This window comes from Tachyglossus aculeatus, chromosome 25 (genome assembly GCF_015852505.1).
Source record: "Tachyglossus aculeatus isolate mTacAcu1 chromosome 25, mTacAcu1.pri, whole genome shotgun sequence".
Classification (NCBI taxonomy): Eukaryota; Metazoa; Chordata; class Mammalia; order Monotremata; family Tachyglossidae; genus Tachyglossus; species Tachyglossus aculeatus.
In genome coordinates, this window is record NC_052090.1 from 5,444,556 (window position 1) to 5,471,909 (window position 27,354).

Consider the following 27,354-nt stretch of genomic DNA (forward strand, 5'->3'; position numbering starts at 1 on the left):
TAATCCTCTCACCTGCCTATTTTCCCCAGCGCTTAGCACAGTGCTTTGCACTCAGCAGGCTCTCGATACTTTATTCGATAGCTCACAAGAGTCCTAGGAGCACGTTATCTCCGAAAACCCATTTACCCAGGGGAAAACGTGTTTTGTTTATGCTGTTTAAGTGCTTACTATGTGCCAAAAACTAGACTAAGCGCTGGGGTAATAATGATGGCATTTATTAAGCGCTTACTATGTGCAAAGAACTGTTCTAAGCACTGGGGAGATTACAAGGTGATCAGGTTGTCCCACGGGGGGGCTCACAGTCTTCATCCCCATTTTACAGATGAGGTAACTGAGGCCCAGAGAAGTGAAGTGACTTGCCCAAAGTCACACAGCTGACAATTGGTGGAGCCGGGATTTGAACCCATGACCTCTGACTCCAAAGCCCGGGCTGTTTCCACTGAGCCACGCTGCTTCACTGGGGTAGATAGAAGGTAATCTGGTTGGACATAGCCTACGTCCCCCATGGGGTTCGCAGCTTTAATCCCCATTCTACAGATGAAGTAACTGCGGCACAGAGATGCGTAAGGTCATGCAGCGAACAGGTGGCCAAGCCAGGATTAGAACCCAGCTCCTCTTACTCCCAGGCCCGGGCTCTTTCCAGTAGGCCATGCTACTTCTCAGTTTTGTTCAGAGGAGTTTTGTAAAGCCAGCAACTTCCCCCAAGTGGTTTCTAGATGGTGGGCAAAAAGCCCGACGAACAGACACGATCCGGCCTTCTTTCTGCCGGGACAGCCGGAGTACTCGTAGGAGTCATCTACAGTGACACAAACAGCTCCCCTAACCGAGTTCTGGGGTCTTTCTCGGGCAGAAAAGTGGTGAGAAGATTGGTGGCGGCGGCGGTGCCCGGCTGCCCGCCCGGCCCAGCCTACGGAGCTCGATCCCACCAGCAAAGACGGGGGATTGTTTTGCAAAGAGCTGCTTCTCTTCCCATGGAGCTTCATCACGTCCTTCAAAACCTTGAACTGTGGTGCAGGGATTTAGCGTGGTTCTAGGTGCTAGGTGGAACTAAGGAGAAAGACGTAAGGCTCTTCCGTTCCCTGTGGGGAGGCAAGCTAAGCCAACCAGAATATTGATCTGGGCCGTTCCTCTGGGATCACCTGATCCTGATCCTTGCTGCTGAAAACCCGTTGGAAGCCAGTCGAGGGCCATACCACAGGGCTTGAACTTGGTTTTTCAGGGGTCCACATGGTGTGGGTTGTGATGTTGCAACTGGTCCCTGGAAAACAACAGCTAGCCAGTCAGGAGAAGGGTTGCTACTTGCTTTGGCCTGAGGCTCTGGGAAGATAGCTTGTGGTGGGCAGGCAGTGTATCTGTTTTTTGTTATATTGTACTCTCTCAAGCACTTAGCACAGTGCTCCGCACACAGTAAGCACTCAGTAAATACGACTGAAAGAATGAATGGAGACAGATTCCAAAACCTTCCTGCAAATGGCAGGCACATCACCACCCAAGCAACTATCTCTTCATACAGGAAGGGAATGTCAAGAATATGTTGGTCTGTGAATTCATTCATTCATTCAATCGTATTTATTGAGCGCTTACTGTGTGCAGAGCACTGTACTAAGCGCTTGGGAAGTACAAGTTGGCAAATGAGCTCTCACTGTCAGAACTGTTCATTATTATTATTATTATTATTATTATTATTTTAATGGTACTTATTAAGCACTTCCTATGTGCCAGGCATTGTACTAAGGGTTGGAGTGATACAAGCCCATCAGGTTGGAGGCAGTCCCTGTCCCTCATGGGGGGCAAAGTCTAAGTGGGAAGAAATAAGGTGAATCCCCATTTTACAGATGAGGTAACTGAGGCATAGAGAGGGTGAGTGACTTGCCCAGGGTCACACAGTGGGCAGGTGTCAGAGCCAGATTTAGAACCCAGGTCCTCTGACTCACATCACCAAGAGGGCTTCCCTGAGTAGGTCCTCCTCATTTCCTCTTCTCTCACTCCCTTCTGCATCACCCTGGCACTTGGATTTTCACCCTTTATTCAGCCCCACAGCACTTATGTACATATCCAGAATTTACGGGTAAATAAGTTCCTTGTGGGCAGGGAATGTGTCTACCAACTCTGTACGGTACTCTTCTAAGTGCTTAGAACAGTTCTCTGCACATACTAAGTGTTCAGTAAATATGATTGACTGATTCCCAGGCCCGGGCTCTTCCATTGCTTTAAACTTGAAAAAGAAAGGACAATTAAGATAGCTGTTGTGTGCTTTAATCGTGTTTACCAAGTCACTGCCTTTATTCCTCTATAACTGGAAATGTTTGGTTTGTTGTTTGAACCTCTGAGGCCCTTGAGAGCCAGGGCTGTGCCCAACTTGATTATCTTGTATCTCTCCCAGTGCTTAGTACAATGTTCGGCCCGTAGCAAATGCTTAACAACTACCGCCACATTTAGGTAACTTTTCTTTAAAAGTTGAAGCAGCTGGGAAAATTTTCCCAGTAACATGCAAACATTGGTGATGATGGGACACTTGGTATTTTCTAGGAAAATCAGAGGGAGACTGCCAAGATTGATAATAATAATAATGTTATTTGTTATTAATGCTACTACTAATAATTGTGGTATTTAAATGCTTACTTTGTACTAGACACTGTTCTAAGCACTGGGGTAGATACAAGATAATCAGATTGGACACAGTCCCTGTCCCACATGGGGCTCACAGTCTTACATTTTACAGATGAGGGACCTGAGGCACAGAGAAGTGAAATGACTTGCCCAAGATCACACAGCAGCCAAGTGGCGGAGCAGAGATTAGAACCCATGACCTTGTGACCCCCAGGCCCGTGCTCTCTGTCCACCAGGCCACGCTGCTCTGAAAGAATGGTTCGCCCGGGGCCCACAGCCTTCCAGCTGTGATGGATGTCACAGAGTGGGTGTATTTGTTGTTCTGGCCCTGTGGAGAGGCTACTGGAGATGTAAATCACCTTTCCCTTCCATCAATCAGGATTACCTGGTGCTGATCCCCAGCGAATACTACGAAGCTCCGATCCTGCAGCGGCGAGTCACTCAGCCATGTGCCCATTCGGGACCCGCGGAAGAGAAGTTAGTAGACACCATGCCCACCCCAAAGCATGCGATGCTTCCCTGGCAGACAAGACTTGAAGCTGAGGGAGCCAAGAACCTCTCAAACGTACCCCCCAAACCACTGTCTAAAACTAAGCCTCCTCCAGAAACCTCCACGCTCTCAACAAGCGTTGCAACCGGAGTTCTGGCTCGGGGCCTGACACCTCTGGGTGACTCTAGGTCACTCCTCTGCTCTGAGCCACAGTGTTTCCCTCAGTAGACCAGATGTCGGCAGATTGGGTTCCACCTACGTTCCAGGAAAATGGGGAGATTCGGTGATCTGTCTGAGATCTTTACGGTAAAGGTGACGGCACACCCCAAGATTTGGGTCACAATGATGATGAGCTCCCATAGGAGGTGGAGAGAAAGAGTTTCAGGCCCAAAATTACCAAGCGTCAGAACTAGAGAAGCAGTGTAGCCTAGAGGAAAGATCCCAGGCTGGGGAGTTAGAGGACCTGGGTTCTAATCCTGGCTTTGCCACTTGCCGGCTGTGAAAACTTAGGCAAGTCACCTCACCTCCCTGGGCCTCAGTTTCCTCAACTGTAATTATTTTAATTTTATTATTTTTAAATGCTGTCGAGTCTATAAAAGTGAAGAGTGTGTAAAATGGGGATTAAATCTTCCTCCCTCCTACTTAGACTGTGAGCCCCATGTGGGACAGGGACTGTGTCCCACCTGATACACTTGTGTGTACCCCAGTGCTTAGAACAGTGCTTGACACATAGTATTATAAAGTGCCGTCGAATCGTTTCCAATTCATAGCGACTCTCTAGATATATTTTCTCCAGAATGTCTTGTCTTCTGCCATGATCTGTAAGCTTTCTAACAGTTCTTCCGTTATCATTGTTATGGTTTTTTTGACACATAGTAGGTGTTCAACAAATACCACTATAATAATAGTAACAACGGGAAAGAGAAACCAGTCTCCTGGTTTTGAGCCTCGAAATCCTAAATCCCGTTCAACAGTTAACAAGAAATAATAATAATAGTGATATTTAAGCACTTACTATGTGCCAGGCACTGTACTAAGCGCTGGGGTGGATACAAGCAAATTGGGTTGGACCCAGTCCCTGTCCACGTGAGGTTCTCAGTCTCATCCCCATTTTACAGATGAGGTAACTGAGGCACCGAGAAGTAAAGTGATTTACCCAAGGCCACACAGCCGACTAGTGGCTGAGCCGGGATTAGAATCTATGACCTTCTGATTCCCAGGCCTGTGCTCTTCTCTTAATATGAGGCCCCGTGGGGTCCTGGGCGTCATAGAGGTGGCTCTGAAGTGTCAAGTGACCATACGGACTTCCCGAGGTAGGCTGTCCCGAGTAGTAATGGCTGTGTATATTTTCCTGTTGAAGCTGCTTGCTTTATCAGCATTTGCCAGTGGACAGATTTGGCTGCCTCTTCGCGTGTGAGAGCACAAACTTCCTCGTCGCTGGAGAACCCAGGAAATTAGTCCTCCGTCAGAGCACTCCAGAGCTCCCGGCCATGGTTGACATCAGCGGGAGAGAGGTAGGACTTTTCTTACTGACCTTGAAGCTTCGGGAAGAAATCCACTCAGGATGTGAGAAGCAGGCGGGCAGACACTCGTGTTAGAATTTGGTTTGCTCGAGTCAGCCACAATTCTGCTTTGGGCTGTTCTGCTTTGGGCTTCACGGGAGGTAATAGGGTCTGGGAGACAGAATGCAGGCCGGAAAAGCGGCAGCCAGAGTACTAGTGATGATCCTCTCTGCACAGGGTCTCAGAGAACTCGCCTCAGAATCACCACCTGGGGAGGGATGGTCGAGGCAGCGCCATTCCAAATCAGCCACACAAACACGTGCACTGGATTTCTCCTGAGAAAAACCTTTCATTTTGAAATGGGTTTTGTTAAGTGCTGACTATGTGCCAGGCGCTGTTTTAAGCGCTAGGGTAGGTTCAAAGTAATCGGCCTGGACACGATCCGTGCCCCATACGAGGCTCACGGTCTTAATCCCCAGTTTACAGATGAGATAACTGAGGCTCCTAGAAGTGAAGTGATTTGCCCAAGGTCACACAGCAGACAAGTGGTAGTGCCGGGACTAGAACCCAGATCCTTCTTACTCCCGAGCCCATGGACTATCCACTAAGCCATGCTGCTTCTCATCCTTATTGTCGGCTTCCAAACCCTGCTCTTGATCACTTTTGGGATACCTAATCCCTTTCAAGGTCCGACTTTTCCTTCCTTAGCAGTGATGGTCTCTGTTGGCACTGACTCAAATCGAGAGAAAGGGAAAAGATTGAGAAAAACAGCTTGAATTTGAGTTGTCCAGCCTGCATGCCTGCCTTCTTCCCTTTGCCTTGCTTGGCCTTTCCTCGCCTTCCCTCCCTGAACTGTAGAGAAGCAGTTTGTTCTAGTGGAAAGAGCACAGGCCTGAAACCCGGCCCCACCGCTTGCCTGTTGTCTGATCTTGGGCAAGTCACTTCATTTCTCTGTGCCTCATTTCCCTCACCTGCAAAACTGGAACATTCTCCCTTCTATTTAGACTGTGAGCTCCTTGCGAGACCTGATTAGCTTCGTCTAGTGCTTGGCGTATAGCAAGTGATTAACAGATACCACAGTTAGTGTAACTGTGGGAGAGAAATGTACTGGATGCTTGGGAGAATACAATTAAAGATGCAGTCCTTGCCCCATCTTGTGGTTTCCCTAATCATCAGCAGTGGTAACTATGGGCAAGACATTTAACTCCTCCGCCTCAGTTTCCTCACCTTTAAAACGGGGATTCAATTCTTATTCTGATGGCTTGACACCTGTCCACATGTTTTGTTTTGTTGTCTGTCTCCCCCTTCTAGACTGTGAGCCCGTTGTTGGGTAGGGACCGTCTCTATATGTTGCCAACTTGTACTTCCCAAGTGCTTAGTACAGCGCTCTGCACACAGTAAGCGCTCAATAAATACGGCTGAATGAATGGTATTCATTGAGCACCTATTGTAAGCGGAGCATTGTACTCAACGCTTAGGAAAGAGAATACACTAGAAACCAAAGACTCAGTCCCTGCTCTTTAGAGGTTTTCAGTATAATGGGGAGGTTTTCTTTTCTTCCAGTAAATGATAGCGGGTGGAAAGAGTCTTGTTTGACTGCCCCCTCTTTTTTTTTTAATCCTTATCGAGTGCCCACTGTGAGCAGAGCACCTAATAAGCGTTCCTCATTCAGTTGTCTCCTCTGACCCCCGCCACAGGTTGAGCTGCAGCTGAGGTTGAGCGTTCCTCAGGCTGGCCTGTACGTGGTGATCCTTGAATACGCCAATGAAGACAATCAGTTGTATCCTGTGGATATGGTGGTGAATGATCCTGGCTCTGCCTCAGCTGGCCGGGTGAATGTATACAGCTGCAGATACAGGTAATGTCGTGAAGGAATGGAAGGCCCGTCCATTCTGGGAGCCCAGACTGTCTGCAGAGGAACTGGCTGGTCACATTGGCAACTGGGTTCTAATCCCAGCTCCGCCCTCTGTGACCTTGGACAAGTCACTTCTCTTCTCTGGGCCTCAGTTACCTCATCTCTAAAATGGAGGTTTAGAGTGTGAGCCCCATGTGGGCCGGGCTCTGTGTCTCCTGGGTTCTAATCCCAGCTCTGCCGCATGTCCGTTATGTGACCTTGGGCAAGTCACTTCTAGTCTCTGGGCCTCAGTTACCTCTAAAATGGAGATCTAGAGTGTGAGCCCCATGTGGGCCAGGGTCTGTGTCCAACCTGAATGGTGTGTACAGTGATGGGAAAGACAGAAAAGCAGCATGGCCTAGTAAAAAGAGCACAGGCCTAGGAGTCAGAAGGGCCTGGGTTCTAATCCTGGCTCTGTCATTTGTCTGCTGGGTGCCCTTGGCAAGTCACTTAATTTCTCCGTGCCTCAGTTACCTCATCTGTAAAATGGGGATTAAACTTTGAACCCTCTGTGGGACAGGGACTGTATCCAACCCAATTATCTTGTATCTGTCCTAATGCTTAACATAGTGCCTGGAACATAGGAAGTGCTTAAATGTCATTATGATTGTTATTCTAGAACTAGATTAGATTAGAACTCAGGTCCTCTGACTCCTGGGCTCGTGCTCTTTCACTAGGCCACACTGCTTCCCGTTCAGTGATTCAACCCTGTTACCTTGCTGCTAGCGTGGGTCAGCAGGCTTTGATCTAAAGAAGATTGTTTCCCATCTTCCTTATGATTTACGAAGTCTTGTTAAACTGTGGGAGCAGCATAGGCAGGGAGATCGAGGTGGGAGGAGAGAGAAATTTTTCCTGAATTTTCCAGCTATCCAGAGCAGATCTAAAGAGGCTGCTCTGTGTCTCCCCAGGAAACAAAGCCTAAATTTAGACCACATTCAGAAACATGCAGACCTGGAGGAGGCACGCACCCACCACACTGAGGTTAAGGTTTATTTGAAAAGACTTTTCCAAATTGGATGGATCCTTAGTTCAGCTCGGAGGACTTTTGGTTGAGTTACTGAGGTCTCCCTGCATACATTTTTTCAGTATTGCACATAATGATCAGAAGCTGAAAGTCAAATCCTCTCTTCTCAGTGTGTTCCTGGTGATCATAATAGAAATTGTGGTATTTGTTAACCACTTATTCTGCACCAAGCACTGTGTTAAGTACTGCAGTAGATACTTTCTAAGTAAATTGGACAGAGTCCCTGTCCCACTTGGGGCTCACACTCCAAGAGGGAGGAAGAACAGACTGCCAAATACATTTCGGAACAAATATTTTGTCAAATAATAGAATATCTCGAAAAAAAAACCAGCCAAATGTTCAGATCAGAGGGCCTGTTTATGGAGCCATACTGAGAGCATTTCCTCACATGCACAGCCCAGCCCAGCCTAGGGAGATCTACTGTGAAAATCACTGCCCGCCGAAGCTGTCATTTTGACTTCCTGCTTTGAAAGCGACATGCAGAGAATTGCAGGGAAGCTCTCTCCTTCATTCCTTCCACATTTTCTGAACAAGATACTCATGGCGGTATTTATTATGTGCTACTTACGTGCCAACGCCTCAGCGTGGCAGGGTAGAGATGGACTATTCAGTCTAAGTGTTCAATTAATTCCCTGTTGGCCTCTGGAAGCTGAGCCCATTGTTAATGACTGAACTCAGTACACAGTCTGATGAGACTGTTTCCTTCTTCCTTTCCTTCAGCTAGGGAGACGTAAGCTCAGATGATTCAGACACCACTCTTAGCTCTGGAAAGGAAGCTGTCATGTTCTCAGGCTCTGGGCTTCTCCAAATTCTTCCCCTGAAATGGACAGAAACCTCTTCCCTGACAGGAATCCCAAGAACACTTTCATGGCGGCCGAGGCCTTGGCTGCTCACCTGCCCCGTACCAGTTTAGCAGCAACATGGGAAAGGCAGAATGTGGGGCAGGGAGGCTGTGGGGTAGTGTTTTGGGTGAGGATCTAGACTAGGCACTGGGCTCTATTTCCCGTTTCAGCTTCCCGTGCCGCAGTGTGGTGGTTGATGACTTGGGCCGCATTGCCGTGTTTAAGCTGCTAGAAGATGCGAAAGTCCACCTGAGGGCATCCGTGGCCCACTTCCTCCTGGTAAGCCGTGTCTGCTTTGGTGCCGTGACTCTGTCCCTCACCCCAGGGCCCCAAGAGTGGTTCACAGTGAACCGGACAGTCGTCCTACCTGGGGTGGTACGGCAGGGCGAGAGGGTGTCCAGAAATGCCATGTGGGGACTCCACTAGATTCCTAGAGAGCCAGCTACTGAGGGGTGTCTATAGCTCAAAGATCCTACCACAGTCCGGCTCCCAGACTAGGCTGTCTATCCTGCCCTGGCAGAAGCTCTCCAGGTGCCGTCTGAAGCTTGGGAATGGAGAGAGACCAAGCATTTGGATCTGTGGGGTTTGTTTGTTGGGGTGGGGGGAACGCACGAACTCAGGAATAGCCCTATGGGGTGATGGCATGGTTCCAGAGTCTGGAGAGGCCCATAGAAAATTAGCCCTGGGATCGACATTCACACAAGCCCTGGGAGCCATGGGGTTAACAATAATAATAGTAATAATTATGGTATTTGTTAAGCACTTACCATGTGTCAAGCACTGTTCTAAGTGCTGAGGTTGGACACAGTCCCTGTCCCACATAGGGTTCACACTCTTAACCACCACTTTACAGATGAGGTAACTGAGGCACAGAGAAGTTAAGTAACTTGTCCAAGGTCACAAGCGGACAAGTGGCAGAGCCGGGATTAGAACCCAGGTCCTTCTGACTCTCAGACCCGTGCTGTATCCTCTAGGCCACACTGTTTCTTAGAGGAGGAGGCTTGCTTCCCCTCTGCTGCTTAGGTCTGGATTTCATCTCTTGGCTTCCCGCCTCCCCGCGAAGAAGCCGAGCCCCACCTCTCTCTTCAGCTGATGGCCTGTGGGATTCTTGGTCCCCTGATAGGCAAGGGAGGTGGTGAAGGCTTCTCCATCGGGGGTTTCGGGTGGTTCTGCCTTCCGGTCATCTCTGTCCGGCCCTCTGGTTCCTCTTGGGTCCCCTGCCCAATGCCCCTCTCCCCGCCATTTTTCAAGCTTCTGCCCAGGAGATGGGCTAAGCCCTTTCCAGTGTTCTTTCTGAACGGGAGGACGGGGGTCACAATTGTATCCGCCACCGTTGCGGTCTCAAAAGCTTTTCATTCTGGGTCATCACCACACCTGTTCTCCTCATTGACCACCTTGGAAAGCGTGCCACTGGGCATCAGGAGATCAAGGGAGAGAGTGGGGATGGCTCAACACCAACCTTCATCACCACTACACACATAATAATAATAATAATGGTGATGGCATTTGTTAAGCACTCACTATGTGCAAAGCATTCATTCATTCATTCAATCATATTTATTGAGCGCTTAGTGTGTGCAGAGCACTGTACTAAGCACTTGGGAAGTACAAGTCGGCAACACCTAGAGACGATCCCTACCCAACAGCAGGCTCACAGTCTAGAAGGGAGACAGACAACAAAACAAAACATATTAACAAAATAAAATAAATAGAATAAATATGTACAAATAAAATAAATAGAGTAATAAATACGTACAAACATATATACATATAAAGCACTGTTCTAAGCGCTGGGGGTGATACAAGGTGATCAGGCTGTCCCACATGGGGCTCACAATCTTAATCCCCATTTTACAGGTGAGGACACTGAGGCTCAGAGAACGTAAGTGACTTGCTCAAGGTCACGCAGCAGACATGTGGAAGAGCTGGGATTTGAACCCATGACCAGGGGCACATCCTGCTGGCATTAGAACATCTATCTTTCTCAATTTAACTGTTGGTATCTGAACCAGGCTCACCTAAATGGCCAGGGGCCCAACTGGATACTTATAGACCGTAAACTCGTAGGCAAGGAACGTGTCTACCAACTCTGTTATATTGTAGTCTCCCAAACGCCTAGTACAGTGCTCTGCATGCAGTAAACTTCCATTAAAAAAGATTGATTTGATTGATTCATAAGCAGCATGGCCTGAGAAGCAGTGTGGCCTAGTGGAAAGAGCATGGGCCTGGGGATCAGAGGACCTGGGTTCTAATCCCGGCTCTGCCATTTTTCTGCTGTGTGACTTCGGGGCAGTCATTTAACTATGTGCCAGACACTGTACTAAGCGCTGGGATAGATACAAGCCAATCAGCTTGGACATGGTCCATGTCCCACATGGAGCTCTCAGTGGCAAGAGCCCGGGCTTTGGAGTCAGAGGTCATGGGTTCAAATCCTGGCTCTGCCACTTGTCAGCTGTGTGACTTTGGGCAAGTCACTTCACTTCTCTGGGCCTCAGTGACCTCATCTGTAAAATGGGGATGAAGACTGTGAGCCCCATGTGGGAAAACCTGATCACCTTTTAACCTCCCCAGTGCTTAGGACAGTGTTTTGCACGTAGTAAGCGCTTAATAAATAAGCCCACTGTTGGGTAGGGACCGTCTCTATATGTTGCTAACTTGTACTTCCCAAGCGCTTAGTACAGTGCTCTGCACACAGTAAGCACTCAATAAATATGATTGAATAAATGAATGAATAAATGCATCATCATCATTATTATTATTATTAATCCCCATTTTATAGATGAGGTAATTGGGGCCCACAGAAGCGAAGTGACTTCCCCAAGGTCATACAGCAGACATGTGGAAGAGTCAGGATTAGAACCCAGGTCCTTCTGACCCCCGGGCCCATGCTCTCTCCATTAGGCAACAGTTTATCGAAGGGCGTACTAAATTGGGCATACTCCATGAACTGGAATGCAAATGGTTTCTGGGATAACAAGGGGCTTTTGTTCCAAAACTGTCTGTGATGAAGTGGGATGGTTGTCATTTCAAAGGGCCTTTTGTAGTTCTGCAGTTCATGACAGATCGTGGGTGGTTTTTTGCACCATTCTTCTCCAGCACAAGATTTGCTTTGTGCCAGCGGAAGAATTCTCCACTGAATACGTGAAGCCCAGCGTCCACTGTGTCGCCAGTTACAGGCCGTTCGTTAACCAAAGGTAATTGGCTTCCTTTCTCCCGTTCCAGCCCAGTGACAGGAGTTGTGGGAGTCAGCGCTGAAACACTCTGATGTTGTAATGTTACAGCCAAAATGTTGTTATTGTGCTCGGCAGATGGCTCGAAGGTTTGGGTCTTCCACTGGGCTCACTGTGGGCAGGGAATGGGTCTAATAATAATGATTATAATAATTATGGTGCTTGTTCAATGCTCCCTATGTGCCGAACACTCTTCTAAGCACGGGGGTAGATGCAAGTTAATCAGGCTTGACACAGTCCCTGTCCCATATGGGGCTCACACTCTTAATCCTCATTTGACAGATGAGGTAACTGAGGCCCAGAGAAGTGAAGTGACTTGCCCAAGGTCACCCAACAGACATGTGAAGAGAAGCAGCGTGGCTCAGTGGAAAGAGCACGGGCTTTGGAGTCAGAGGTCATGGGTTCGAATCCCAGCTCCGCCACGCCTGCTGTGTGACCTTGGGCAAGTCACTTAACTTCTCTGAGCCTCAGTTCCCTCATCTGTACAATGGGGATTAAGACTGTGAGCCCCATCTGGGACAACCTGATCACCATGTATCCCCCCAGCACTTAGAACAGTGCTTTGCACATAGTAAGCCCTTAACAAATTCCAACATTATTATTATTATTATGTGGTGGAGCCGGGTTTAGAACCCAGGGTCTTCTGATCCCAGGCCCTTGCTCTATCCACTAAGCCACGCTGCTTCTCTACCAACTCTGTTATAATGTACTCTCTCAAGCATCTAGTAAAGCTCCCTGCACACTGTAAGCACTTGATAAGTACCACTGATTGGTGGATTGGGAGGAGAGGGAAGGAGATGCAGGAGCATGAGGGGGTTGGGACATTTTTTAGACATCTTTCCCAAGTCCTCAGTCTCATCCGAACATCAGGTGGGCAGCAGGGACCAAGCTCTGGGAACCCTGGGATAGGAGAGGGGATCTCAGAGTGACATCGTGGCAGAGGGAATCCCTCTATCTTGACAGAGTAGCAGGCCTCCAACCCCGACTCCTGTGCTCCCTCCTGCCTCTCCTTTCTCCAGCTCTGCTTCCCAAGTCATGCCTCTCACCTGGAATACCCCGCTTCCCTCTTCCCCTCAAGAGGGGTCCATTCCCACCTTCCCCATTCATCCCGAGGCTCCCTGTCTCCTCACACTTTGTCCTCTCCCATCCTCATCCCTGGTACTACAATCCCCAGGAATTGGGGACCACCTCCATCTCTCCAAGGGGGACTGGGAACGGGGACTCGGCCCCATCTCTCCAAAGAGGGTGAGGAACAGGAGATTGGCACCATCTCCCCAAGGGGGACGAGGAACAGAGGGACTACCCCCTTGTCCCGACAGGGCGCCACCCCACCCTCCCAGGGTCTAACAGTTCCTTTTTCCATTCCTCCTTAGTGTGTCCTGCATCCCGTCAGCGCATCACACGCCCCCGGGGACGCTGCTTTTGGAGGCCCGGCGTGGCGGGGACCGGCCCCTCACCCCACAGGAACTCCCTCCCTCCGCCCAGCCCATCCTCGGGGCCACCTTAAAGTCACCCCAGGTAGCCCACCCCGGTGGAGAAGCCACCCTGAACCGGGCAGCGACGGTTAGCCTTGGCGGCCACTGGGACCGAAGGGCTCTCTCTTTCCTCTTTTATTTATTTGTATTAACGTATCTCCCTCTCTAGACCGTAAGCTCGTCGTGGGGAGGGAATGTGTCTGTTTATTGTTATATCATATTGTCCCAAGCGCTTAGTACAGTGCTCTGCACAGAGCTCAATTAATGCGCGCGAATGAACGAATGAATTTGTAGAGCCAGATGACCTTGCGGGGGAGAGTGCCGCGTCTCGGCAGATACGTCTTTGTGGTCCACTTCTACCAGCCAGACCACCCGACCTTCCCGGCACATGTCGCCGTGGACGCCGGTCGCCTCTGGACAGGTGAGCTGCCGGAGCCCCTCCGTGCCCTTCCCGCCCCCGGCCCGGCGGAGGAGGATGCCCCGAGTCAACCTGCCCTCACTCGGGCCCCTGCCCCTCATCTGTCTGCATCCAGGTTCCTTCAGTGCGGCCTTCTGCCCCCACGTTTTCGGCTGCCGGGACCAGGTGATGGCAGACGGCCACGTCGAGCTGGACCTTCAGGAGCCGGAGGTGTCGGTGACCGTGGGGGTCCCGGACGGCAAGTCCTTGGTGCTGGTACGATCCCCCTCCGCCACCCATCGGGTTTCGAGGTCGTTGTCGCCGCTGGGAGAACCAGAGAAAATCTGGGGAAGGAAGGCAGGAAGGAGCAAGGGTCTCGGCGGGGGCTTGAGACCTTCCCGTTTGACTTTCCATGTCCCATCACTCCTCAGCCTGATCCGTCACCCACCAGCCACGGAGGCCGAGTCAGGCCTAGCCTTTGAAAACAATAATAAAAGTGATGGTACTTGTCAAGCGCCGACTTTGTGCCAAGCACTGTTCTAAGCCCTGGGGTAGAAACAAGTTAATCAGGTTGGACCCAGACCCTGTTCCACAAGGGGCTCACCCTCTTTTCCAGATGAGGTAACTGAGAAGTGAAGTGACCCGCCTAAGGTCACACAGCAGACGTGTGGCAGAGCCGGGATTAGAGCCCAGGTCTTTCCAACTCCCGGGCCCGTGCTCTTTCCACTAAGCCAAAAGGTCATTCGTGAAGCGCTTCTGTGCCCTGTGTGCCAGGGCAGGCAAATCCCGGGGGTAGATTGAAGCCCAGCCTGTGGTGGGTCAAGGCCAGCCGGAGCCAGGGAGAGAGTCCACGGACTCTGTTGGCTGGGACAGGAATTCTGTCTTTTCCAGGTGCACGTTCTAGCAGTCCCAGCCGAGAGCTACAGTTACCACCTTCTCCGTGAGAAGCCAGTGGACAAGGCGGTGGATTTCATCAACAGCTGTGGGGGCAACGGCTTTTATATCGAGTGAGTACCTCCCCTCCCTTCTCCTCCCCCTGCCCTGGGCTGGGGTGATTAGACTGTTGGGGTGGCAGTGGGACCGCTCCCCCTCATTCATTCATTCAATCATATTTATCCCAGCTCTGCCACATGTCTGCTGTGTGACCTTGGGCAAGTCACTTAAAATTCTCTAAGCCTCAGCTACCTCACCTGTAAAGTGGGGATTAAGACTGTGAGCCCCACGTGGGACAACCTGATCACCCTGTATCCCCCCAAGCGCTTAGAACAGTGCTTTGCACATAGTAAGTGCTTAACAAATGCCAGCATTATTTATTGAGCTCTTACTGCATGCCGAGCACTGTACTAAGCCCTGGGGAGAGTACACTACAACAATAAGCAGACACATCCCCCGCCCACACTGAGCTTTCGGTCTAGAGAAGCAGCGTGGCTCAGTGGAAAGAGCACGGGCTGGGGAGCCAGGGGTCATGGGTTCTAATCCCCGCTCCGCCACTTGTCAGCTGTGTGATCTTGGGCAAGTCACTTCACTTCTCTGGGCCTCAGTTCCCTCATCTGGAAAATGGGGGTGAAGACTGTGAGCCCCACATGGAACAACCTGATGACCTTGTATCTCCCCCAATGCTTGGCACATAGTAAGCCCTTAACAAATACCAACATTATTATTATTAGAGGGAGCTCTCCTCTCTGGCTCTCTCTGCACCCCATCCCCTGCCAGAACGGAAGCCGCTAAGGTCCCTCCTAAGGGCTGATGGGGACACTGCCAAGTGACAACATCGGGGTGCTGACCCAACCGTTGATCGGCCGCCCATAGGGCATCGCTGCAAGAGTCGCCCTTGGGGATGGGTCAGCAGGGTCAGAATGCCCTGGACCGCTCAACTCCTAGTCCAGTGCTTAGCACATCTTCTAGGCTGTGAGCCCACTGTCGGGTAGGAACCGTCTCTATACATTGCCAACTTGGACTTGCCAAGCGCTCGGCACACAGTAAGCGCTCAATAAATAAGATTGAATGAATGAATGAATAGTAAGAGCTGAACGAATGTCCCTGTCATTATCATCATCCCTCGTGGGCTGTGGCCTGCCGCCGTACCCTCCGCCCCCCTCCCCTAAAGCAGGCCCCCCCACCCCTGCTCCCTCCCAAGAGTGAGCCCAGCCTAGGACAGAGTCGACCCCGTTGATGTCCTCTCCCAGCCCCTCGACCGCATCCGGCTTCTGTTGGGACTCCGCCATCTCCCTGGTGGCCTCTTACCACGACGGAGCCGTGCCTTGCCAGTGTCACCCAGCGGGGACCACTGACCTGGAGTGCAACCCTCGAGGGGGGCAGTGCCCCTGCCGACCCAACGTCATCGGCCGCCAGTGCACCAGATGCCAAACCGGCTACTATGGCTTTCCCTCCTGCAAGGGTGAGTGGCCAGAGGGGCCCGGGATGATGCCGGCCTCCACAGTAGGGGATTTTCCCCCCAGAGTCATCATCATAAGTGGGACAACCTGATCACCTTATAACGTCCCCAGTGCTTAGAACAGTGCTTTGCACATAGTAAGCGCTTAGTAAATGCCGTTATTATCAGTGCTTAGAAAAGTGCTTTGCACATAGTAAGCGCTTAACATGCCATTATTATTATTATTAATCAATTCCATTGATTGATTCACAAATACCAGTCATTATTGTTATTATCATTATGACTTTTCTTGCTACCAATTATTACCCATCTGTGTTCCCAGTGCCTGACCTCTTGATGAAAGAAATATACCCCAAAATGTAAAAGTTTACCACAAAAAAAATCCCCAAACCTAAAGACATGAAACTTTTATCCCCTGACCAGCGTGCAACTGTGGCCGGCGGCTCTGCGACGAGATGACGGGCCGGTGCCTCTGCCCGCCTGGGACGGTCCGACCCGGGTGCGAAACGTGCCAGCCGAACTCCTTCAGCTACCACCCGCAGGCGGGCTGTCTGGCCTGCAACTGCTCTCTGGCCGGCACGAGCGAGTCTGCCGCCGCGGACTGTGACGGGAGCAGCGGTCAGTGCCGGTCAGTCACGCTCGGGCCCCTGGACCTAGGGCTCCTGGGGAGGGTCCCCTGAGAGGAGAGGCTGGTGATTTCATAATAATAATAATAATGGCATTGTTAAGTGCTTACTATGTGCAAAGCACTGTTCTAAGTGCTGGGGAGGTTACAAGGTGATCAGGTTGTCCCACGGGGGGCTCACAGTCTTCATCCCCATTTTACAGATGAGGTAACTGAAGCACAGAGAAATGACTTGCCCAAAGTTACACAGATGACAAGTGGCGGAATCGGGATTAAAACCCATGACCTCTGACTCCCAAACCCGGCTCTTTCCACTGAGCCACGTTGCTTCTCAGTAAATAATGATGGCATTTATTAAGCACTTACTATGTGCAAAGCACTGTTCTAAGCTCTGGGGAGGTTACAAGGTGATCAGGTTGTCCCACATGGGGCTCGCAGTCTTCATCCCCATTTTACAGATGAGGGAACTGAGGCAAAGAGAAGTGACTTGCCCAAAGTTACACAGATGACAAGTAGTGGAATCGGGATTAGAACCCATGACCTCTGACTCCCAAACCTGGCTCTTTCCACTCAGCCACGCTGCTTCTCAATAAATAATGATGGCATTTATTAAGCGCTTACTATGTGCAAAGCACTGTTCTAAGCTCTGGGAAGGCTACAAGGTGATCAGGTTGTCCCACGTGGGGCTCACAGTCTTCATCCCCATTTTACAGATGAGGTAACTGAGGCACAGAGAATCAATCAATCAATCAATCGTATTTATTGAGCGCTTACTATGTGCAGAGCACTGTACTAAGCGCTTGGGAAGTACAGATTGGCAACACATAGAGACAGTCCCTACCCAACAGTGGGCTCACAGTAAGGGGGAGACAGAGAACAGAACCAAACATACCAACAAAATAAAATAAATAGGATAGAAATGTACAAGTAAAATAAATAAATAAATAAATAGAGAAATATGTACAACCATATATACATATATACAGGTGCTGTGGGGAAGGGAAGGAGGTAAGATGGGGGGATGAAGAGGGGGACGAGGGGGAGAGGAAGGAAGGGGCTCAGTCTGGGAAGGCCTCCTGGAGGAGGTGAGCTCTCAGCAGGGCCTTGAAGGGAGGAAGAGAGCTAGCTTGGCGGATGTGGGGAGGGGGGGCATTCCAGGCCCGGGGGATGACGTGGGCCGGGGGTCGTTGGTGGGACAGGCGAGAACGAGGTACAGTGAGGAGATTAGCGGTGGAGGAGCGGAGGGTGCGGGCTGGGCAGTAGAAGGAGAGAAGGGAGGTGAGGTAGGAGGGGGCGAGGTGAAGGAGAGCCTTGAAGCCCAGGGTGAGGAGTTTCTGCCTGATGCGCAGATTGATCGGTAGCCATTGGAGGTTTTTGAGGAGGGGAGTAATATGCCCAGAGCGTTTCTGGACAAAGATAATCTGGGCAGCAGCATGAAGTATGGATTGAAGTGGAGAGAGACACGAGGATGGGAGATCAGAGAGAAGGCTGGTGCAGTAGTCCAGACGGGATAGGATGAGAGCTTGAATGAGCAGGGTAGCGGTTTGGATGGAGAGGAAAGGGCGGATCTTGGCAATGTTGCGGCGCTGAGACCGGCAGGTTTTGGTGACGGCTTGGATGTGACAGGTGAATGAGAGAGCGGAGTCGAGGATGACACCAAGGTTGCGGGCTTGTGAGACGGGAAGGATGGTAGTGCCGTCAATAGAGATGGGAAAGTCAGGGAGAGGACAAGGTTTGGGAGGGAAGACAAGGAGCTCAGTCTTCGACATGTTGAGCTTTAGGTGGCGGGCGGACATCCAGATGGAGATGTCCTGAAGGCAGGAGGAGATGCGAGCCTGGAGGGAGGGGGAGAGAGCAGGGGCAGAGATGTAGATCTGGGTGTCATCAGCGTAGAGATGATAGTTGAAGCCGTGGGAGCGAATGAGGTCACCAAGGGAGTGAGTGTAGATTGAGAACAGAAGGGGACCAAGCACTGAACCTTGGGGAACCCCCACAGTAAGAGGATGGGAGGGGGAGGAGGAGCCTGCAAAAGAGACTGAGAAAGAACGACCGGAGAGATAAGAGGAGAACCAGGAGAGGACGGAGTCTGTGAAGCCAAGGTCAGATAGCGTGTTGAGGAGAAGGGGGTGGTCCACAGAGAAGTGACTTGCCCAAAGTTACACAGATGACAAATGGCGGAATCGGGATTAGAACCCATGACCTCTGACTCCCAAACCTGGCTCTTTCCACTGAGCCATGCTGCTTCTCAATAAATAATGATGGCATTTATTAAGCGCTTGGGAGGTTACAAGGTGATCAGGTTGTCCCACATGGGGCTCACAGTCTTCATCCCCATTTTACAGTTGAGGTAACTGAGGCACAGAGAAGTGACTTGCCCAAAGTTACACAGATGACAAGTGGCGGAGTCGGGGTTTGAACCCATGACCTCTGACTCCAAAGCCCCGGCTCTTTCCACTGAGCCATGCTGCTTCTCAATTTCATGATGCCAGCGAGCGGGAGCTATGGGGATATGCTTTCTCCGATGCTTGGCCGCAGGTGAAACGAGGAGTCGTGCTCGTCAAACAAGATCCGAGATCAAAATGGATTTCGGCTCTGCCCTGTCCGTCCCCACTGGGGCCACCCAGGGCTGCACCCAGATTGGAATAATAATAATTATTATTGTAATGGCATTTATTAAGCATTTACTAGGTGCAAAACACTGTTCTAAGCACTGGGGAGGTTATAAGGTGATCAGGTTGTCCCACGGCGGGGCTCATAGTCTTCATCCCCATTTTAAAGATGAGGGAACTGAGGCCCAGAGAAGTGAAGTGACTTGCCCAAAGTCACCCAGCTGACAATTGGCGGAGCCAGGATTTGAACCCATGACCCCTGACATCAAAGCCCGGGCTCTTTCCACTGAGTCACGCTGCTTCTCAGTGTGTCTAGTGGAAAGAGCCTGAGTCTGGCAGTCGGGAGGCCAGAATTCTAATCCCATCCCCAACACTTATCTGCTGTGTGACCTTGGTCAAATCACATAACGTCTCTGGGCCTGTGTTTCCTTGTCTGTAAAATAGGACTGAATACCTGCCTGCTCTTCCTTTCCCCCAGATTTTGAGGCCCATGTGGTTTAGGGGATTATATCCAACCTGATTATGGCATAGTAGATAGAGCTTGGGGCCAGGAATCAGAAGGTTGTGGCCTCTAATCCAGGCTCTGCCACTTATCTGCTGTGTAAGCTTGGGTAATAATAATAATAATTGTATTTGTTAAGTGCTTACTATCTGCCCAAAGCTGATCTAAGCACTGGGGTTGATGCTGGGCTTCAGTTACCTCATCTGTAAAATGGGGATAAGACTGTGAGCCCCATGTGGGACAACCTGATCACCTTATATCTCCCCCAGCGCTTAGAACAGTGCTTTGCACATAGTAAGCGCTTAGCAAATACTATTATTATTATTATAATTATTATTATTACAAGGTGATCAGGTTGTCCCACGTGGGGCTCATGGTCTTAATCCCCATTTTACAGATGAGGTAACTGAGACCCAGAGAAGTGAAGTGACTTGCCCAAAGTCAAGCAGCTGACAGGTGGCGGAGCCGGGATTAGAACCCACAACCTCTGACTCCCAAGCCTGTGTTCTTTTCACTAAGCCACACTGCTTCTCAGTCTGTGCCTCCGTTACCTTATCTGTAAAATGGGGATTCATTCATTCATTCAATCATATTTATTGAGTGCTTACTATGTGCAGAGCACTGTACTAAGCGCGTGGGAAGTACAAGTTGGCAACATATAGAGACGGTCCCTACCCAACAGTGGGCTCACAGTCTAGAAGGGGGATTGAGAGTGTGAGCCCAATGTGGGTATTAATAAATACCACAATTATTACTGTTGCTATTATTATACCTCAAAATACTCAGTACAGTGCTTGGCATATAGTAAACATTTAAATATGCCGAGAGAGAGAGAAAGTGGGAAAATGAGAGAGATTGAAACTGAGTCTCAGAAAGACTTAAGGTTGACTTTCGCTGGGTGTGTTCGGGAAATCCAGTGTTGAAAGTAAGTAACCGGCAATCGGAGATCACACGGTGAAGGAATCAGCAGGTAAAATGAAGCCATCGGAGGCAATTCGATGTGCCGTGCCTTAAAAATCGGTCTAAGGAATGCATGTATGTTGTTGTGGGAACTCTGATGGGGTTTTTTTCCATAAGCAGATCCCGAGCGTGAATGAGCATTGTGAGGAATAAGTAGGTTTTTCAGCCACGAGAATGGGCTCTCCCTACCTCAGATGACTCAGAAACGATTTGGCTGAAATACTCGTCTCTCCCACCTGGGCTAAAACGGTGAAAGCTCATTTAAAACAAGCCCTTCTGTACAGAAGCTGGATGTTGGGGAATATTGTTTGGCTAATGAGCATTCCTTTGGTTCGTTAGGATGTTTCTGAATCTGTGGCCTCGCTGTCTTGAACCAAATGCACTTTCTCTCTTTGCTCTGCCTACCCGCATTGTAAGAGAAGCAGCGTGGCTCCGTGGAAAGAGCCCGGGCTTTAGAGTCAGAGGTTATGGGTTCGAATCCCGACTCCGCTGCATGTCTGCTGTGTGACCTTGGGCAAGTCACTTAACTTCTCTGAGCCTCTGTTGCCTCATCTGTAAAATGGGGACTGGGGGACTGTGAGCCCCACATGGGACAACTTGATCACCTTGTATCCCCCCCACCGCTTAGAACAGTGCTCTGCACGTAGTAAGCGCTTAACAAATGCCATTATTATTATTATTATTATTATTTTACTTGTACATATTTATTCTATTTATTTTATTTTGTTAATATGTTTTGTTTTGTTGTCTGTCTCCCCCTCCTAGACTGTGAGCCCACTGTTGGGTAGGGACCATCTCTATATGTTGCCGACTTGGACTTCCGAAGTGCTTAGTACAGTGCTCTGCACACAGTAAGCGCTCAATAAATACAATTGAATGAATGAATTAGAACCCATGACTTTGATTCCCACACCCGTGCTCTATCCACTAAGCCACACCGCTTTTCATAAAATGGGGATTGAGACTGTGAGCCCCCACATGGGACGGGGACTGTGTCCAACTTGATTTGCTTGTATCTATCCCAGCGCTTAGTACAGTGCCTGCCACATAGTGAGCGCTTAACAAATACCATCATTATTATAATTATTTAGATGGTCGTCACCGGGAGATCCCTCTGCCTTGTGTCTGAGCACCGAGAGGGCGTTGCCCAGGTTCCTGTAATTCGCTCTGAATGGCCCCCAACTTGAAACGTGGCCCAGGGGAGGGTGGAACACGTGTCTTGTGATGATTCATTCATTCAATCGTATTTATTGAGCGCTTACTGTGTGCAGAGCACTGTACGAAGCGCTTGGGAAGTCCAAGTTGGCAACTTATAGAGACGGTCCCTACCCAACAGCGGGCTCACAGTCGAGAAGGGGGAGACAGACAACAAAACAAAACATATTAACAAAATAAAAGAAATAGAATAGTAAATTCATTCAATCGTATTTATTGAGCGCTTACCGTGTGCAGAGCACTATACTAAGCGCTTGGGAAGTCCAAGTTGGCAACATATAGAGACGGTCCCTACCCAACAGCGGGCTCACAGTCGAGAAGGGGGAGACAAATGACAAAACAAAACATATTAACAAAATAAAATGAGTAGTAAATTCATTCAATCGTATTTATTGTGCGCAGAGCACTGTATTAAGCACTTGGGAAGTCCAAGTTGGCAACATATAGAGACGGTCCCTACCCAACAGCGGGCTCACAGTCGGGAAGGGGGAGACAGATGACAAAACAAAACATATTAACCAAATAAAACAAATGGAATAGTAAATTCATTCAATTGTATTTATTGAGCACCGAGCACTGTACTAAGCACTTGGGAAGTCCAAGTTGGCAACATATAGAGACGGTCCCTACCCAACAGCGGGCTCACAGTCGGGAAGGGGGAGACAGACCACAAAACAAAACATATTAACCAAATAAAATAAATAGAATAGTAAATTCATTCAATTGTATTTGTTGAGCGCAGAGCACTGCACTAAGCACTTGGGAAGTCCAAGTTGGCAACATATAGAGACGGTCCCTACCCAACAGTGGGCTCACAGACGACAAAAAAAAACATGTTAACAAAATAAAATAAATAGAATAGTAAATATGTACAAGTAAATCTTGTCGATGGTTTGTTCTCTACGTCTTCGTCGGGGCCGGGCCCAGGTGCAAGGCCGGAGTGGAAGGGCGGCGGTGCGATCGCTGCGCACCCGGATTCTCCGGCTTTCCGGACTGCGCCCCCTGCAACTGTCATCACGGCGGGACGGAGCCGGCCGTCTGCGACCCCCGGACGGGGGCCTGCCTCTGCAAGGTGAGCGCGGTCAGCCCACCCCCGGGGGCGGGAGCTCACCTCCCAGCCTGGCTTTCGACTGTGAGCCCACTGTTGGGTAGGGACCGTCTCTAGATGTTGCCAACTTGGACTTCGCAAGCGCTCAGTACAGTGCTCTGCACACAGTAAGCGCTCAATAAGGACGATTGAATGAATGGCTCTGCCCATCTTCGCAGACCACTGTGCCCACGAGCAAGGACGTGGCCTGGTGGAAGCCGGTTACCCTATTCCCAGCGGTAGAAGCTCACCAGTCAGCCTGGCTCTGCCCATTCTCCAAGGACTGGGATCGAGTGAGGTCAGCCCACCCTGAGGGTGTAGGGACAACACCACCAGTAAACCTGGCTCTGCCCATCAGGCAGTTAGTTGTATTCACTGCTGTGTGCAGAGCACTGTAATAATAATAATAATAATTTTGGTATTTGTTAAGTGCTTACTATGTGCCAAGCACTGTTCTAAACGCTGTGTGTGGGGGGGGGGAGATACAGGTGATCAGATTGTCCCACATGGGGCTTACAGTCTTAATATAATAATAATGATGGTATTTGTTAAGCGCTTACTGTGTGCCAAGCACTGTTCTAAACGCTGGGGGGGAGATACAAGGTGATCAGGTTGTCCCACATGGGGCTCACAGTCTTAATAATAATAATAATGATGGTATTTGTTAAGCGCTTACTATGTGCCAAGCACTGTTCTAAATGCTGAGGGGGAGATACAAGGTGATCAGTTGTCCCACATGGGGCTCACAGTCTTAATAATAATAATAATGATGGTATTTGTTAAGTGCTTACTATGTGCCAAGCACTGTTCTAAGCGCTGGGGGGGAGATACAAGGTGATCAGTTTGTCCCACATGGGGCTCACAGTCTTAATAATAATAATAATGATGGTATTTGTTAAGCACTTACTATGTGCCAAGCACTGTTCTAAGCACTGGGGGGGAGATACAAGGTGATCAGGTTGTCCCACATGGGGCTCACAGTCTTAATAATAATAATAATAATAATAATAATAATGGTATTTGTTAAGCGCTTACTATGTGCCAAGCACTGTTCTAAACGCTGGGGGGCAGATACAAGGTGATCAGGTTGTCCCACATGGGGTTCACAGTCTTAATAATAATAATAGTGATGGCATTTATTAAGCGCTTACTATGTGCAAAGCACTGTTCTGAGAGCTTGGGGAGGTTACAAGGTGATCAGGTTGTTCCACGCAGGGCTCACAGTTTTAATGCCCATTTTAAAGATGAGGTAACTGAGGCACAGAGAAATTAAGTGACTTGCCCAAAGTCACACAGCTGACAGTTGGCAGAGCCAGGAGTTGAACCTATGACCTCTGACTCCAAAGCCCGGGCTCTTTCCACTGAGCCACACTGCTTCTCCGATAAGTTAATATTGTACTGAAACAATAAGCAGACACAGTGAGGCTGCTATGCCCATGAGCCTGGAGCTGGCCTGGTCTAGTCATTCATTCATTCATTCAGTCGTACTTATTGAGCACTTACTGTGTGCAGAGCACTGGACTAAGCGCTTGGGAAGTACAGGTTGGCAACATATAGAGACGGTTGAAGAGGGAGAGCCCCCGGAGACCTCCATTACATTCCCGGCCCCGCCACTGACCTTCCCAGCCTCTCCGGCCTTGACTGTAGAACGAGGATGCGTTGAATATCCGCCTCACGAGGTGAAGCTGAAATGAGGCGATTGATACGAAAGGCTTTGGGGAAAATCAAAGCGGCAAACCGACCCAAGGTGTCACCCAGTTTAAGATTCACTGGTGGATTGTAACCTTTTCCTCCCCGCCAGGAGAACGTGGAAGGAGTGGAGTGTAACGTCTGCCGGAAGGGGTCATTTTACTTGGACCCCAAGAACCCCAAAGGCTGCATCAGCTGCTTTTGTTTTGGAGCCAACGTGCCTTGTCAGAGCTCAGAGAAGCGGAGGACCAAGGTATGAGAAACGGGAGCTGCCGCTCTTTTTTTATGGCACTTGTTAAGTGCTTACTATGTGCCAAGCATTGTACTAAGCGCTGGGGCAGATACAAGATCACCTGGTTGGGCCACAGTCCCTGTCCCACGTGGGGCTCACAGTCGTAAGTAGGAGGGAGTAGGATTTAATCCCCATTTTTACAGATGAGGTAACTGAGGCACAGAGAAGTCTTGAAGTCTATTCAATCGTGTTTATAGAGCATTTACCAATATATGTTGCCAACTTGTACTTCCCAAGTGCTTAGTACAGTGCTGTGCACACAGTAAGCGCTCAATAAATACGATTGATTGATTGATTGATTTACCATCAATCAATCAATCAATCGTATTTATTGAGCGCTGGAGTTTACCATGTGCAGAGTACTATACTAAGCGCTTGGAAGAGTACAGTATAACAATAGACAGAAACATTCCCTGTCCGTAGTGAATTTACAGACTAGAGGACGAGCCTAAGGTCACCTAGAAGGCGAGTGGCAGAGCTGATATTAGAATTCATTCATTCATTCAATCGTATTTATTGAGCGCTTACTGTGTGCAGAGCACTGTAGTAAGCGCTTTCAAGAGTACAGTATAACAATAGACAGAAACATTCCCTGTCCGTAATGAATTTACAGACAAGTTGGCAACATATAGAGACGGTCCCTACCCAACAGCGGGCTCACAGTCTAGAAGGGGGAGACGGAGAACAGAACAAAACATATTAACAAAATAAAATAAATAGAGTAAATATGTACAAATAAAATAGAGTAATAAATATGTACAAACATATATACACATATACAGGAATCCACTTCCTCTGTCTCCGAGGCCCGTGCTCTTTCCATTAGGCCCTGCTGCTTCTCTCTCCTTGAGAAGGGATGCAATGCCCTGGCCCTCACCAGCCTGTCAGGCTGCTTCACTCGATTCCTTCGAAGATGAGTGAGGAAAATACTCTGAGAGAGCAGCAAATGGCTCACAGAATGTGACCATAATGGCCTTTGTCCTGTTCTTCTCTCCACTTCCTCCTCTCCTTCCCATCCCAGTTCTTCCCACCACTGATTTTGCCAGCCAAAGATGAACATCAAGCTCAGGTCCTTTCTAACGTGTACGAGAGCATGAGCCAGCCAACCCCATACTATCTGTATTTATTGAATGCCTACTGTGTGCAGAGCACTGTACCAAAACCACTTGGGGAAGTGCGGGAGAGGTGGTAGACATGATCCTTCCCCACAAGGAGCTTACAGTCTCCCGTCATCCTGTGGGACCAGACCTCTCAGGCTTTTCACGTCCTTCCTCTCCAGCCTGCTCTTTTATGGTGCTTGTTAATCAATCAATCAATCAATTGTATTTATTGAGTGCTTACTGTATGCAGAGCACCGTACTAAGCACTGTTTTAAGCGCTGGGGTAAGTACCAGTTAATTAGGTCGGGCCCAGTCCCTGTCCTGCAGGAGGGGGAACAGGTATTTAATCCCCATTTTCAGTTGAGGAAACTGAGGCACAGAGCAGTTGAGACTTGCCCAAGGTCACACAGCAAGCACTCGGAAGAGCTGAGATTAGAACCCAGGTCCTCCGACTCCCGGGCCCAGATATTTTCCAATTGGCCGTGCTGCTTTTCACCTTTCCATCCAGTTTCATGATTTCCTCCCCTCATGAGTACCATTCAGAGGCTATCCACGCTACGTCCATGGGAAATACAGCTGCAGCGCTTTAGTATTACCTGAACGTAACTAAGGTGGCCCCCATAAAATGGACAAGGGTGTTGCTGGGCATGGTAGAAAAGTGAACTGGCCTGCGTTAGTGTAGCCCAGACTCCTCCAAGGAGACCGTGGGAGAGAGAGACTGTTGTCTGCACAGTCCTCACAGCTGTAAACGGGGAATACGCGGGGCTCAGGGGAGTTCTGAGGCCTCTTGGGAAGGCAGGGAGCCATCCCTGTGCCACCTCACAGTCTGTCGGGGCATCGGAAGCCCGCTTCGGGCCCCTCACATCCTGCCTTGGTGTCTCGTGAGCAGTTTGTGGATATGATGGGCTGGCGCCTGAAGCTGGCAGACCAGGCAGACATCCCCACCACCTTCAACCCTGGCAGCAGCAGCGTGGTGGCCGACGTCCAGGAGCTGCCCGCCTCCGCCCACAGCGTCTACTGGATGGCCCCGCCGTCCTACCTGGGGGACAAGGTATGGCTCCCGGGGGAGGCTGTGGCCTGGGCTGGCCATGGCCACCATCACCGGGATAGGGAAGGCCCAATCCAGAATGCACTCTTCCAGCATGTGGAGGGAAGGGAACTCTATTTGCCCGACCAAGGGACTTCATGATATTGGTTCCCTGGGAGAATTCTGAGAATGTTGGTTTGTGCCACATGGGACTTGCCATTTTGCTACAATTTGGAAGGAACTGAGGAGCATTTTCTTGGTCAGGGGCCTGCAGTCCCCCCCAAAAGTACATGCTAGGCCTGCTCTCCCCTGCCCCAGGAAAATGACCGCTCACATGGTGATTAATGCATCAGCCTTTACTTGCCCAACTCGGCTCCAAGTCTGGGCCA

General features: G+C 49.7%; 1 protein-coding gene across 1 annotated transcript in view; it reads left to right on the forward strand.

Moving 5' to 3' along the window:
* LAMA3 (laminin subunit alpha 3) overlaps window positions 1-27,354 on the forward strand; it is a 203,758-nt gene that overhangs the window by 85,116 nt on the left and 91,288 nt on the right. The window contains exons 24-37 of the mRNA XM_038766444.1: window positions 2,990-3,087; window positions 4,461-4,614; window positions 6,300-6,460; window positions 8,533-8,641; window positions 11,459-11,556; window positions 12,966-13,110; window positions 13,362-13,488; window positions 13,601-13,740; window positions 14,356-14,471; window positions 15,651-15,862; window positions 16,283-16,487; window positions 22,698-22,842; window positions 24,659-24,799; window positions 26,828-26,989. Of these exons, the coding sequence (XP_038622372.1) occupies window positions 2,990-3,087; window positions 4,461-4,614; window positions 6,300-6,460; window positions 8,533-8,641; window positions 11,459-11,556; window positions 12,966-13,110; window positions 13,362-13,488; window positions 13,601-13,740; window positions 14,356-14,471; window positions 15,651-15,862; window positions 16,283-16,487; window positions 22,698-22,842; window positions 24,659-24,799; window positions 26,828-26,989 (2,013 nt within the window). The remainder of the gene's footprint in view (window positions 1-2,989; window positions 3,088-4,460; window positions 4,615-6,299; window positions 6,461-8,532; window positions 8,642-11,458; window positions 11,557-12,965; window positions 13,111-13,361; window positions 13,489-13,600; window positions 13,741-14,355; window positions 14,472-15,650; window positions 15,863-16,282; window positions 16,488-22,697; window positions 22,843-24,658; window positions 24,800-26,827; window positions 26,990-27,354) is intronic.